General features: G+C 43.8%; 1 protein-coding gene across 1 annotated transcript in view; it reads left to right on the top strand.

Moving 5' to 3' along the window:
* Positions 1 to 12,687, top strand: part of FASN (fatty acid synthase) — a 75,120-nt gene that overhangs the window by 42,454 nt on the left and 19,979 nt on the right. Inside the window, exons 17-26 of the mRNA XM_044297363.1 lie at positions 1,134 to 1,325; positions 2,019 to 2,099; positions 5,944 to 6,129; positions 7,100 to 7,279; positions 7,408 to 7,611; positions 8,554 to 8,876; positions 10,447 to 10,836; positions 10,994 to 11,158; positions 11,250 to 11,368; positions 12,491 to 12,627. Of these exons, the coding sequence (XP_044153298.1) occupies positions 1,134 to 1,325; positions 2,019 to 2,099; positions 5,944 to 6,129; positions 7,100 to 7,279; positions 7,408 to 7,611; positions 8,554 to 8,876; positions 10,447 to 10,836; positions 10,994 to 11,158; positions 11,250 to 11,368; positions 12,491 to 12,627 (1,977 nt within the window). The remainder of the gene's footprint in view (positions 1 to 1,133; positions 1,326 to 2,018; positions 2,100 to 5,943; positions 6,130 to 7,099; positions 7,280 to 7,407; positions 7,612 to 8,553; positions 8,877 to 10,446; positions 10,837 to 10,993; positions 11,159 to 11,249; positions 11,369 to 12,490; positions 12,628 to 12,687) is intronic.

Below are 12,687 nucleotides of genomic sequence, written 5' to 3'. Positions count from 1 at the left end.
TCTCTCCCTATCACAGCTCAGAGGACGTGACCTTGCTGCTGCTTCTCTCTCCCTATCACAGCACAGGGACATGTCCTTCCTGCTGCCGCTCTCTCCCTATCACAGCTCAGGGGACGTGACCTTGCTGCTGTAGCTCTCTCCCTATCATAACTCAGGGGACGTGACCTTGCTGCTGTAGCTCTCTCCCTATCACAGCTCAGGGGACATGTCCTTCCTGCTGTAGCTCTTTCCCTATCACAACTCAGGGGAAGTGACCTTGCTGCTGTAGCTGTCTCCCTATCACATCACACAAAGGGTGCCCTTTATACAGCAGCTCTCTGCTTTTTACAGCTCGGGGTCCATTTTGCTGAAGCTCTTGTCCTTTACCTGACACAGTTTCTAACAGTAGATACGGCTGGCGGCAGGTGGCGGATGGGACTGAGCATGTACGACCACCTCAATAGGTGGCCATGTATATTACTATACAGATGAAACCCCAGGGGGCACCATTATAGTAAAGTAAAGAGAATATCTCACAACTAAATCATGTTTATAACAGAAAGTAACTTACAATAGTACCTTTTTCTTGCTGAGTTATATTAAAATAACATTTAAAGGCAGCACAACCCCTTTAAGTCCATAATGTAATTTTTATGTAAGAAAATGCTGCCTGTAAAGTGGTTCTGTCATCAGGTTATGCTGCAATATATAGTGGCAGCATAGAATGGGGATAGGCCTGCTCTACTATCTGCCAAGATGGCACAAACAATATGGGCTGGCCAACCTGTGGCTCTCCAGCTGTTGTAAAACTACAACTCCCACCATGCCCTGCTGTAGGCTGATGGGCATGCTGGGAGTTGTAGTTTTGCAACAGCTGGAGAGCCGCAGGTTGGCCATCCCTGCCATATACTGTCATAGGAGCCATGGATGGGCTTGTCTTCTTGAACAACCCCTTTAAGGGGGCTTCTGAATCTTCCACCAGGGTATTACATGATTGTTATTAATGCATTCCCCTCATATAATCTTGAAAGCTCCAGGCTTGGGCTTTGAACCTTGTTTTTTCTCCGTTTCTGCTCGCTGTTTTTGTCTTGCGCTGTTTCTTACTTTCAATCTTTTCTGTTCTCACTATTGTTTTTTTATTGTTTTTTTTTCAGATATGAGCCCAGATTCCCCAGATCTTTTCATGGTCGGACATTGTATTGACGGTCGGGTCCTGTACCCTGCTACGGGCTATTTGGTTTTGGCGTGGAGAACATTAGCCAGATCCTTGGGAGTTGTCATGGAGCAGACACCTGTCATATTTGAAGATATTACAATTCACCGAGCAACAATCCTCCCCAAAACAGGTGACCACTCAGTAGCATGTCATCTCACCTTCCACTGATGCAGTGATGCCTATGTAATTCTGCTCCTCACGTGGTGGATAGAGATCCACGTGTTTGCAACAAAACTGTGGCACATGGATTCACCCTAACAAGCTATAATTTTATAAATGTCCCAATTTTATATTTTGATCCCATTCTGTCTGTACCCCTAATATATTCTTCATAGACATAGTTGTAGCTAGGCTCGCTCTCATCCAGGGCAAGGTTCAGTGCCCCAGCCCTATATCTACAGTTCTTGGAGATAACTTGGCCTGGTGGCTAATCCTCCTCCCAGCCTCCAAGGCACTTTTCCCACTCTTCCCACTGTTGGGGCTCATGCACATGAACGTATTTTTGTCCGCATCCAATCCACATTTTTTGCGGGTCCGATGTTGACCCTTTCACTTCAACGGGCCACAAAAGATGCGGACAGCACACCGCGTGGTGTCCACATCCGTATGTCCATTCCGTAGCATCCACAAAAATATAAAACACGTCCTATTCTTGTCCGCGTTCCGTTCAGCGGAAGGCCGGTATCCGTGTTTTAGGCTACGGTCGTGTGCATGAGCCCTTGGTGAGAGCGACTCAGAATATTGTTGCTTTCCATATGAATGATAATTTTAATAAATACATTTTATCACATTTAATACAAACTTTGTTCTTTCGCATTTGAAGGAGTCGTCCAACTGGAGGTTCGTCTAATGCCAGCATCTAAACGGTTTGAAGTCTCTGAAAATGGCAGTCTGACAGTTAGCGGTAGGTGGACTGGTGATAAAATTTAGATTAAAGTGTGGGTTCATATTTGCTTAAATAGCAATTCCATAATGTATTTTTATATACGCTACTTGACATATCTGGCATAGATGGACAATACCAGGATCCACTGGATCCCTATTAAATTTCATGGGATCCCACCGGCAGAGAGGCTGGCTTTCGGTCAGACAAAAAATCGCACTTGCCGTCAGTTCGCAGCATTATCCAACTATACATTATACGGTGATCTGCAGACTTTTTGAAAGCAAATGTGAAGCTAGTGTAACAATACATACAAAAAAATAAAAATGATCTCCTTCCCTTTGACACATACAGCGCTGAACGGAGCGCCACTGCTAAAATAAATCGATAAAATGGCAGCGGCATTCAGGCCCGTTCATCGCACCAGAGGTGGAAAGTCTCAGTGTGCAGTGTTTGGGCCTATAGGCCATTACTATTGTAGCAATGGTGCCCAGTTCAGTATGTGTCACAGCAAGGAGAGCTATTTGTTTTTTAACAAACATGGTATTACTAAGCCCACCATTTATTCAGCTTGTATGACCTGTACAAGGTCTCACGCACAAGGCCACATCCATATAGCAGTCTGCAAACCAGGGGCGTTGCTAGGGTCTGAAAATATCCGGGGCACAAGCCCACTGTACCACGCCCCCACCTAGTGAAGCCACACCGCCATCGCCACCGGGGGGGGTAGGCCCTTCACAGTAGTTATTAACCCCTTTCAGCAGTCCCCCCTTCACAGTAGTTATTAACCCCTTTCAGCAGTCGCCCCCTTCACAGTAGTTATTAACCCCTTTCAGCAGTTGCCCCCTTCACAGTAGTTATTAACCCCTTTCAGCAGTCGCCCCTTCAGTGAACGGGGGACTGCTGAAAGGGGTTAATAACTACTGTGAAGGGCCCTGCCGTCTGGACAACCCGACAGATCATCCCCCCACCCCCCCCTTGTACTTGTTTCGCTGATCCGCTACTTGCGGGCTGCGTGGGCATGAGTACAGTCACTTCAAAGCGCAATCCGGTCCTGCGGCGCGTGATCCCGCGAGACCCGTGACCTACAGCGGCGGGTCTCGCGGGAACACGCGCCGCAGGATGGGATTGCACACCGAAGTGACTGAACTCATCCCTGCGCAGCCCGCAAGCGGAACAAGTACAAGGGGAGGTGGGGAATAGCCAAATAAAAAACAAATGCTACCAGGCCAGCATAACATTCGGGCACTGGACAAAACATCCGGGCTCAAGCCCCGAATGTTTTGACTTAACGACGCCCCTGCTGAAAACCACAGATCATTTGCAGGACAGCCACATGGATATGAACGGATGACATCTTTGTGCAGCCTTTTTTTTTTTTTTTTTGGTGGACCCCCATAGAAATGAAAGAAAAGAACGTTCAATCTGTAAAAACTGCAGATTGGACACAGATGCTAAATACGGTAGTGCGCATGAGGCCTTAACCTGGTAATTTTTTGTGAAAAGTGTCGACCCTAATCAAAAAGTAGCCCTCAATTTTTACACTAAATACTAAATACACATAGCAATACCGACTATAGCGTAGTGATCAATTTAGTAACATACCCAAAAAAATTTGCTATGATTATTTATAAAATTTATGTTAAAATCCTGTTAATTTCCAATGGTAATATAAGGAACTAAATTCTGAAGAATTATAAGAAATTTGGACGTGAGCAGGAAATAGTGTAAAAAAACAAACAAAAACAAAATGTCACTTACCTATTAGAAACAATGGAATGGAACAATCTCTGTACATGCCCTTTTTGAGCGTATGGAAGTGATTTTCCATGAGCAAGAGGGAAGACCTGCCCTGTAAGAGTGAATCTGGCAGACTCAGGCCGTCCGTGTCACATAGGCGTCCATTCACTGCGGCTTGGGTTTGCTGTTGTGCTCATGTAACCTGACTTCTCACAATACGGCAGTATTACCAGAGGAATCAAAAAGCCGTCATTAGGTAATATTGGTGGACAAATGAAAAAGATATGCAAAAAAATTGACTTTTTTCCATAAAGGATGCTTTTGCAGTGCAAAATTGGTAAAATGTGAAATAAAGTGGACATATTTGGTATTGCCACGAGTTATATAGTTATTTTTACTGCACAGTTCATATCATTAAAAAGATGAAAAACTATTTCAGATTTACTGAAAAAATATAATAAAGGCTAATCAATAAAAGATATGTACCCCCACATTGTGCACTGATAAAGTAAGTGGGAAAATAAAAAGATGGATCTTGAAATGCTAGTATGAAAAATCTAACAAACAGCTTTCTAAAGGCTAAAAAAATGGATTTGCAATATTTGCATATATAGGGTGGGCCCCCAAAGTCAGTTCCACTGGTGGGCCCTAGGCACCCCAGTCCGACACTGGCTGGCTGTCATTGGCAGGAAGTGTAATGGATGCGGTGACACCAAATTTTCTTCTGCTAAGCACCTGGAAATAGTCCTGGCAGAGACAGGAGTGTGTAAAGAAGGGGTCTGGATGGTGGATAACGAAACTGTGGGAGCTGCTAGTGTATGTTGACTGCGCGCCCTCATGTAACCACTGCTCCCAACACCTCCTAACAGCTAGGTCAGATGGCGCCTAGATGGCGTGAAATTAGTCGCAAGGACTGTCCTGCTTCTCTAAGTCCGCTGATGTTTCCCCTCTCAAAGTCTATCAACTGGGCAAAATATCTTTGAATGCATAGTAGAGGCATGTCTAGCACCGATCTCTCATCAAGGGTTACACTACCCAAAAGTAGCCTCTGAGAGCCTTTTTATAGGGTGGTGGGGAAGCAGTGTTATGCCCTAGTGTCTAATTGGTCCACTCCTGTAATCATTTATATATCTGTCTGAGACATAACTGCTTGCAGAGTTTAGCAGCAATCCTTCATTGTTTGTCAGTGAGTGTATTATGAGCATTTTGATACTTTAAATCAGGGATGCACAACCTGCGGCCCGGGGGCCACATGCGGTACCATTCGATACCATTCTGTGCGGCCCCCAATCATCTGGTAACAGACATGTATATCTATATCTTGTGGCTGCTCACATGGATCTTTCATGTATTTCCCTATTAGATGGGAGTACTAGAAGTGTAACTAGACATTTATGATATATACTGTGTGTTCAATATGCCATAAAAATAGTATTTCAGTTGGTAATACCCCTTTTAAGTTTTATTTTCGGCCCTTGGAATTGGTTCAGGTTCACAACGTGGCCCCCAACCAGAAAAGGTTGTGCACCCCTGCTTTAAATGCAGGATTATGGGGCACTCGCAGACTACAGGGGTAATGCCAGAATCTCTTGTGTCGTAGGGCAGTGAAGGGATAATGTCATTATACCTGATGGTCTAGGGCAGTGAGGTGGTTTTTGTAAGCATCCCTGGTGGTCTTGTACTGAAAGGGGGTTAATGCAAGTCTAGGGCAGTTAGAGGTCTATAATCAGTATACCTGGTGGTCTCGGGGCAGTGTCCCTGATTTCTTTTTGTATTACTCCCACTTCTGAATTAACAGAGACATATAATAGGAATACGTTAGGGGAGTGTTCATTTTGCAGTTACCCAAGACTATAGATGTATTTCTTTGGGCAGCACGTTGGCTCGGTGGTTAGCGCTGGGGTCCTAGGTTTGACTCTGACCAAGGCCATCTGCATGGAGTTTGTATGTTCTCCCCGTGTTTGTGTGGGTTTCCTCCCACACTCCACAGACATACTGTTAGGGACCTTAGATTGTGAGCCCCATTGGGGACAGCTTGATGCTAATGTCTGTAAAGCGCTGAGGAATATAGTAGTGCTATATAAATGCATACAATAAATATCTATTTCATCATTTTTCTTTCCAGGGAAAATTTCCATCATGGAAGACAACGTTTTAAGTGATTTCCAGAAACAACTGGCAGATACCGTGATTGATAGCAAAGAGACAGAGGATTTCTTGTTGTCAGACAAGGATGCATACAAAGAGTTACGGCTGCGAGGATACGACTACGGGCCGACCTTCCAAGGCATTATTGAAGCCAATAGCAAAGGTAAGTTATGGGCAGAGCTGGATCTAGCCGTGCAGAGATCAGTTAGCGGAGTACAGAATGGTCGTGAGTGCTTTCCGCCTCCAGGCCTAGTCACTGTAACTTACAGTATATGGATAAGTTTATCACAGTCACAATTACTGCGACATTCATATGTAGATTTGTATCTTCTAGGTTTCTGTTTCCTTTCATTTATAGGCTAGAAACACCTTCAAGGGCATTTTTTATATCATTGCGTTTTACTCATTTTGGGCTAAAAATTATTTTTTTCAGTTAGTCTTCATAAAAAAGTTTTTGGTCTACAGCCTTCAATTTCAGTGAAGTGCACGAACGGCTCGATCTCTAGCCCTGAGGGCCATAGTCAGTTTTGCTGTCTGCAAAACACGGATACCGGTTGTGTGCTGACCGCATTTGGCGGAACGGAACGTCCGCCCCATAATAAAATGCGTAATGCGGACAAGAATAGAACATGATACAAAGATGGAGGTGGCTCACCTGTCAGCTCTCCTGTATGAGGTGCTTAATGCCAAACTGACTCACCCAGTCAGAAAAAGAGAAAAGGTTAACTATTAAATAGACCAGCAGAGAGATATATAGAATAGCAAAAACCTTTAATATACAATATACAAATAATAAAAATAGATTAAAATTAATGCAAACAGCATGCATACAGATAAGTATAAAAACCACAAATTAATAATTAGATACCCCAAAAACATCACTAAAGAAAAATCACTAAAATAGAGTGGCCTAAATGGGAGGAAATGCTCAAAAACCCCAGCTCGGAGGCTGCCACAAAAGAAATAGTACACTGAAAGTGAAGACTGTAGAACAACTGTTCAAAGTGTTTGATAAACACCAACTGAAAAAAAAATAAAAGATTTTTCTTTTTTTAGCTCAAAATGAGTAAAAATGCATTGATTAAAAAACTGCCCCAAAAGGTGTCCATAGCCTTTAATATTTGGTTTCATAGGTGACAAGGGGAAGTTGCTGTGGACTGAGAACTGGGTGACCTACCTGGACACTATGCTGCAGATGCTGATTTTAGGGATAAATGGCCGCAGCCTCCGCTTACCCACAAGGATCCAGTCGGTTTACATTGACCCCGCAACCCATGAGGAATCGGTGTGTTTGTGTTCAGATGACAAAAAAGGTAAAATAGTAAATGTAAAGCTACTATTATAGCACACACTAGCTAACTATACAAAAGTCATATATGCATAAAGATCCCAGACATCTTCTTGCACCGTGAGGCACCATTTAACATAGTTATTATTTCAGCTATTCCTATTGGTGTGAACAAATGCCTAGAAAAAATTACATCTGGAGGGGTACAGATATCTGGCCTCCATGCCACTATTGCTCCACGGCGCCAGCAGCAGCAAACCCCACCTACCCTGGAGAGATTTGTCTTCACCCCTTACTTTGAAGATGACTGTCTACGAGGTGTCAATGACCTACATTCTCTTCTACAACAATGCACAGGTACTGATGTGTGCGCTTACTATACTAATTGAGTTTATATATTTTATATGTGCCCATCTCTCAGAAAGGTACTGCTTCTGCTTGCAGATATCCAGTTGGGTTAGGTAGTCCTACAGGCAATGCTCCCTGGGACAAAGTATACAAATTAGCTCTTCTCCAGAAGTTAGAAAACTGTCTTTCTGCTGCCACCTGTAGATAACTACCTTATAAGTTAATGTCTGACGCATTGAAAAGCCTTGGCGCTTCTGGAAAAGAGCTAGATGTCCACAATGTCCACCAGATCATAGATCAACGTAAATTTACTGATGTAGGTAACAGGGTCGGGGACTACAATAACATGAGGTCAGTGAGCTAGGGATCCCACCAGTTTCCTGACTGAAGGGCCCTGGTGTTCCTTTGTTCATTTCATAGAAGTGAAATGGGTTTTAAAAATTCCAAATGAATTCAGTAAAGAGGTGACCACACATTTGAAAATGGAGGAAGACACCCTTTCATTAAAAGGGTTGGCCACCTTTTGGGAGGTTTTTGGAAAACTTCCCTCCTGGTCAGACCTGCAAAAGGGAAGCATACCTGCTCTTGGCTCCTTTGCTTCATGGTCTTGCTCAGGTTCCCCCGCTGTCAACATCTGTTTTGACACTGCTGCAGTCAAGTCAGATCAGTTGGTCACATTATGCAAGAAGGCCAAGTGATTGGCTGCACCAGTGTCAAAGCAGATGTTGACAGTGGGGGACCTGAGCGAGGCCGCTGAGGACGGGAAATGAAGGAGTCGAGATCCAGTGGCTAGGAACAGAAAAGTATGCTTTCCCTTCTGCTGGTCTGGTCTGGAGGGTTATATGCCAAAAACGTGCCAAAAGTTTGCCAACCCCTTTAAGGTATCCGCAACTAGATCCCAAGCAGTCTGACTGACTCCAAAGCTAAAGCATCATCCTATTTGCCTTCCAGATAAGATCTGTGAACTACAGTCAAAAGTGGCCCAGCACAGATTACAACTACACATTCCTGGAATCAAAACTGCAGAAAGAGCTCAAAAGAATATAAAAATGAGCACGTTGCCCGACCATGGCTTCCTACATGTCCTCACAGAGATCTGCAACCTTGAGCTAAATGGAAACTTGCACTCTGAACTGGAGGAAACTTTAACCCAGAAGAACAGTCAGCTCCAAGATGATCCGCTTTTGAACGGTCTGCTCACTTCACCTCATCTGAAAACGTGCCTGGATATAGTTCTGGAGAACAGCAATCCCCAAAGAATGAAGATTATTGAAGTAAGTTTTTTACAAGTCGAAAATTTGTCAGCTTAATAAATGGGTTTACATGACCATCATTTTAGGCTGGGTTCACACCATAACTACAACTTCCATGGACCTGTCCCGCTATAGGAGCAGGACAAAAAATTTATGGGAGCACTGGAGCCATCAATTGATAGCAACAAATGGCGCATGACGGACCCAATTGATCATAATAGGACCAGTTGCGTTTCTGTTAGAAAACCCAACATTTTACCGGTCAGAATGGCACAACGTTCCGCACTCGACTGTCCTGTATTTTTGACAGGAATCTAAAATAGAGCCTCTGACGAGATATGAACACAGCCTAACAGATTGTATCTGCTACATAAAGGGAGCACAGATCAATCTGAACAGACATTGAACAAAATCATTTTCATGATCTCTGCTTCAAGTCTGTGAATGATAAGATTTGTTATTTGCATTCAATGGCTGGAAATCTCCCCTCATCTGCTTACTCACCTGCACAGCCTAAAGCCTGTATCACACAGACCGATTGAGCAAGCGATTGTCGGGAGAGAAGCGTTCCCTCCTGGCAATCGCCTGCTCACTAGCTGAGGAGACCGCTGCTATTACATGCAGTGATCTCCTCCGCTGTCTAGTGGTTTGCCGGCGGCAGATCGCTATTAGACAGCACGATTTGCCACATGCGGAAAAATCACAATGGCTTAATGAACGAGCTTTTGCTCGTTCATTGCGCACTTGGCTGCAGTATTACACTGCAAGATGATCGCTCACAAGCGTTCATACGTTGTTTTTCTCTTGCACTTGCTCAATATCTCTTGGTTTCTCTCTCGCACACATGCTCTTTTGCTATCTCTTGCTTTTTGTCTCTCTTTTGCTCTTACTTTCTGTTTCTCTCTCTTTCTCAGTCTCTCTCTGTCTCTCTTGCTTTCTTTCTCTCTCTTGTTCTTGGTCTCACTGACTGTTTCTCTCTTGCACTTGCTCTCTCACGCACTTGCTCTTTTGCTATCTCTTGCTTTTTGTCTCTCTTTTGCTCTTACTTTCTGTTTCTCTCTCTTTCTCAGTCTCTCTCTGTCTCTCTTGCTTTCTTTCTCTCTCTTGTTCTTGGTCTCACTGACTGTTTCTCTCTTGCACTTGCTCTCTCACGCACTTGCTCTTTTGCTATCTCTTGCTTGTCTCTCTCTTTCTCAGTCTCTCTATCTCTCTTTCTCTCAGTCTCTCTTGCTTTCTTTCTCGCACACATGCTCTTTTGCTATCTCTTGCTCTTAGTTTCTTTTGCTCTTACTCTCTGTTTCTCTCTCTTTCTCAGTCTCTCTCTGTCTCTCTCTTGTTTTCTCTTTTTCTTGTTCTTCCTCTCAGTCTTGGTCTCACTGACTCTGTTTATGTATATGAGAAAGTCGTCTAACATTTCTTTATCCGGTGAATTGGCTTTATCAAGCGGCTGTCCGGGCATGCTTGAAGTTGTAGTTTTGCACCAGCATGTGACTACTGCTCTGTGTGCGAGAACATGAATGCAGTAATAGCACTTACATATGGTGTACAGAAGCTGACTTACTGATGGTCGTTCTTACTTTCTTCTCCTCAGGCACTAACGGGAAATGAGAATCTGTCTTCTTATGTCCTGAGTCTGCTGAACACTCAGCCCATGCTGCAGATAGACTACATCGCCACTGACCGGACTCTGGAAATCCTCTCTACAATGGAGGGCAATCTAAAAGAAGCTGGAGTTTCCATAGAGCAGTGGGACCCGTATACTGCTCCTGCTAATAATGTAACCGGCGCTGACCTACTGGTGTGTAATAGCTCGGCACATCTGCTACAGGATCCGAGACAAGTTATCCCCAATATGGCAGCCACTGTGAAGGATGGAGGATTCATTCTGCTTCATACACTTCTGAGGGGAGATATTCTAGGCGAGACCATTGCCTTTTTGAGGACCCAAAATCTCCAGCAGAAAGATGGCCTCCTTACCCAGGTATGATAACTGTATACTTGGTGCACTGTGAGGAGGACAGTTACATCTGATGTAATTTAACAATACATATAGGTTGACCTTATGCATACTGACAGGCCTAACCTTTATACATCCATATACATACCCTGAACTTTTTGAAATGTCTTCATCTTGGCAGGCAGAATGGGAGGAGTTGTTTGACAGTGCCCACATGGACGTGGTTGCCATGAAAAAGTCCTTCTACAACTCAGTCATTTTCTTATGTCGTCGACGTACCCAAGAGAAGAAACATGCTGTCCTTTCAATTGAAAGCATGGACTGTGCATGGGTGGAATCCCTGAAGGTGAAGCATTGTCAAAGCATTGTAAAAAGTTCAGTTTTACCCATGATTACTTGATTAGACTCTTCATTATTATTTGGTCCATTTTAAATAGGAAGCCATGGCAGAGTCATCAGACCATCATATATGGCTAACAGTCTTGAATCAACCAAACTCTGGTATTGTTGGAATGGTAAACTGCCTGCGCCAGGAGCCAGGCGGGAACAGAATAAGGTAAGTCAGACAAGATCTGATATTTCCAATGTATAGTATAACCCCAAATACTGGACTTTCAAAATTGGTGATCTATCCCCAGGATAGGTCATCAATATCTGATCGGTGGGGGTCCGACCCTTGCGGATTTCTAGGCCAGTGACGTCACATTTATTGGTCACATTGCCTATTTGCAGCTCATTCCCATTTGAGTGAAAGACCTGGGCTGCAATAACAAGCACATCTGCTATACAATGTACTGCGCTGTGCCTGGTAACCTGTGAGGAGGCTGCAACGCTCACCGGAGCACCGTGGCTCTTCAAATGGCTGATCGGCGGGGGTGCTGGGTATTTATGACCTGTCCTGTGCAAAAGTCATCTGTAATCAACTCCCTGTAAACTCTTTTAACTTTACATAACATGAACAAGGTCAACTACTTTAAATGATCCGCCATATCTTGGATATGCTATAACCTTATGATCAGTCATAATGTGACCGCTGAGATCCCTTTGGCATCCATTCAAGTAAATGACGTTGTCTTGCAGTTGGACCCCCACTGATCAGGAGTCATGTTTCATAATTTGTGTTTTTTTTTTGCAGTGGCGTAAATACCTTAGTAAATGTCCCTCATTGGGGGTCATTTACCAAGACAGCTTTTTCCACCGGTCTTTGTTTCCCCCCTGCATTGGTGGAGAAAGCGCCTAATTTATGATGAGGCTCTGGCAGTCCGTAAGCCTAGAGTAAAAACTGCTTCAATCTCTGACTGGAGTAGTTTTTACTCCTCTTTTATATCTGTTTCCAGGTGTAAAAGATAATAAATGTGTCGGGGTGAAGACCCGGCCATTCCTCTCCCTCGCCAAGTGGCGAGAATGGCGCAAAAAACTAAATACTGTCACACCACACGGGCATTCAAAAAAGGGTCTCGCAACTATTTTTATGCCAAAATCTGGCATAAAAGCATTCGTAAATGACCTCATTGTTTCCCAGAATGCACTGCCATTAAGACTGAATCTCCATGTGGACAGCCGGTAACCCCTGAGAAAATTATTGACCAAATTAAACTTTATTGAGTTGAGCCAAAGGACAATAATTATTGATCCCTTTTGCTGCAGACTTTACTCCATCTTGTCCTTTTATTTCCAGATGCATCTTTAACTCTGACGTGAATGCATATGAAGTCTTCAATAAAGAGGTTCAGCAGCAGCAGAGCAAGGACCTGGTGATGAATGTCTACCAAGATGGAAGGTGGGGATCTTTCCGTCACATCCCCTTTCAGAAAGGTGAGTAACTAGCTATTCATGGGATCGCCAGCATTTATGTATGAGATTCTAATACGCTGG

The sequence above is a fragment of the Bufo gargarizans genome, chromosome 6 (genome assembly GCF_014858855.1).
Source record: "Bufo gargarizans isolate SCDJY-AF-19 chromosome 6, ASM1485885v1, whole genome shotgun sequence".
Classification (NCBI taxonomy): Eukaryota; Metazoa; Chordata; class Amphibia; order Anura; family Bufonidae; genus Bufo; species Bufo gargarizans.
The sequence above is the reverse complement of the archived record's forward strand: the minus strand, read 5'-3'. Positions and strand labels throughout refer to the sequence as shown.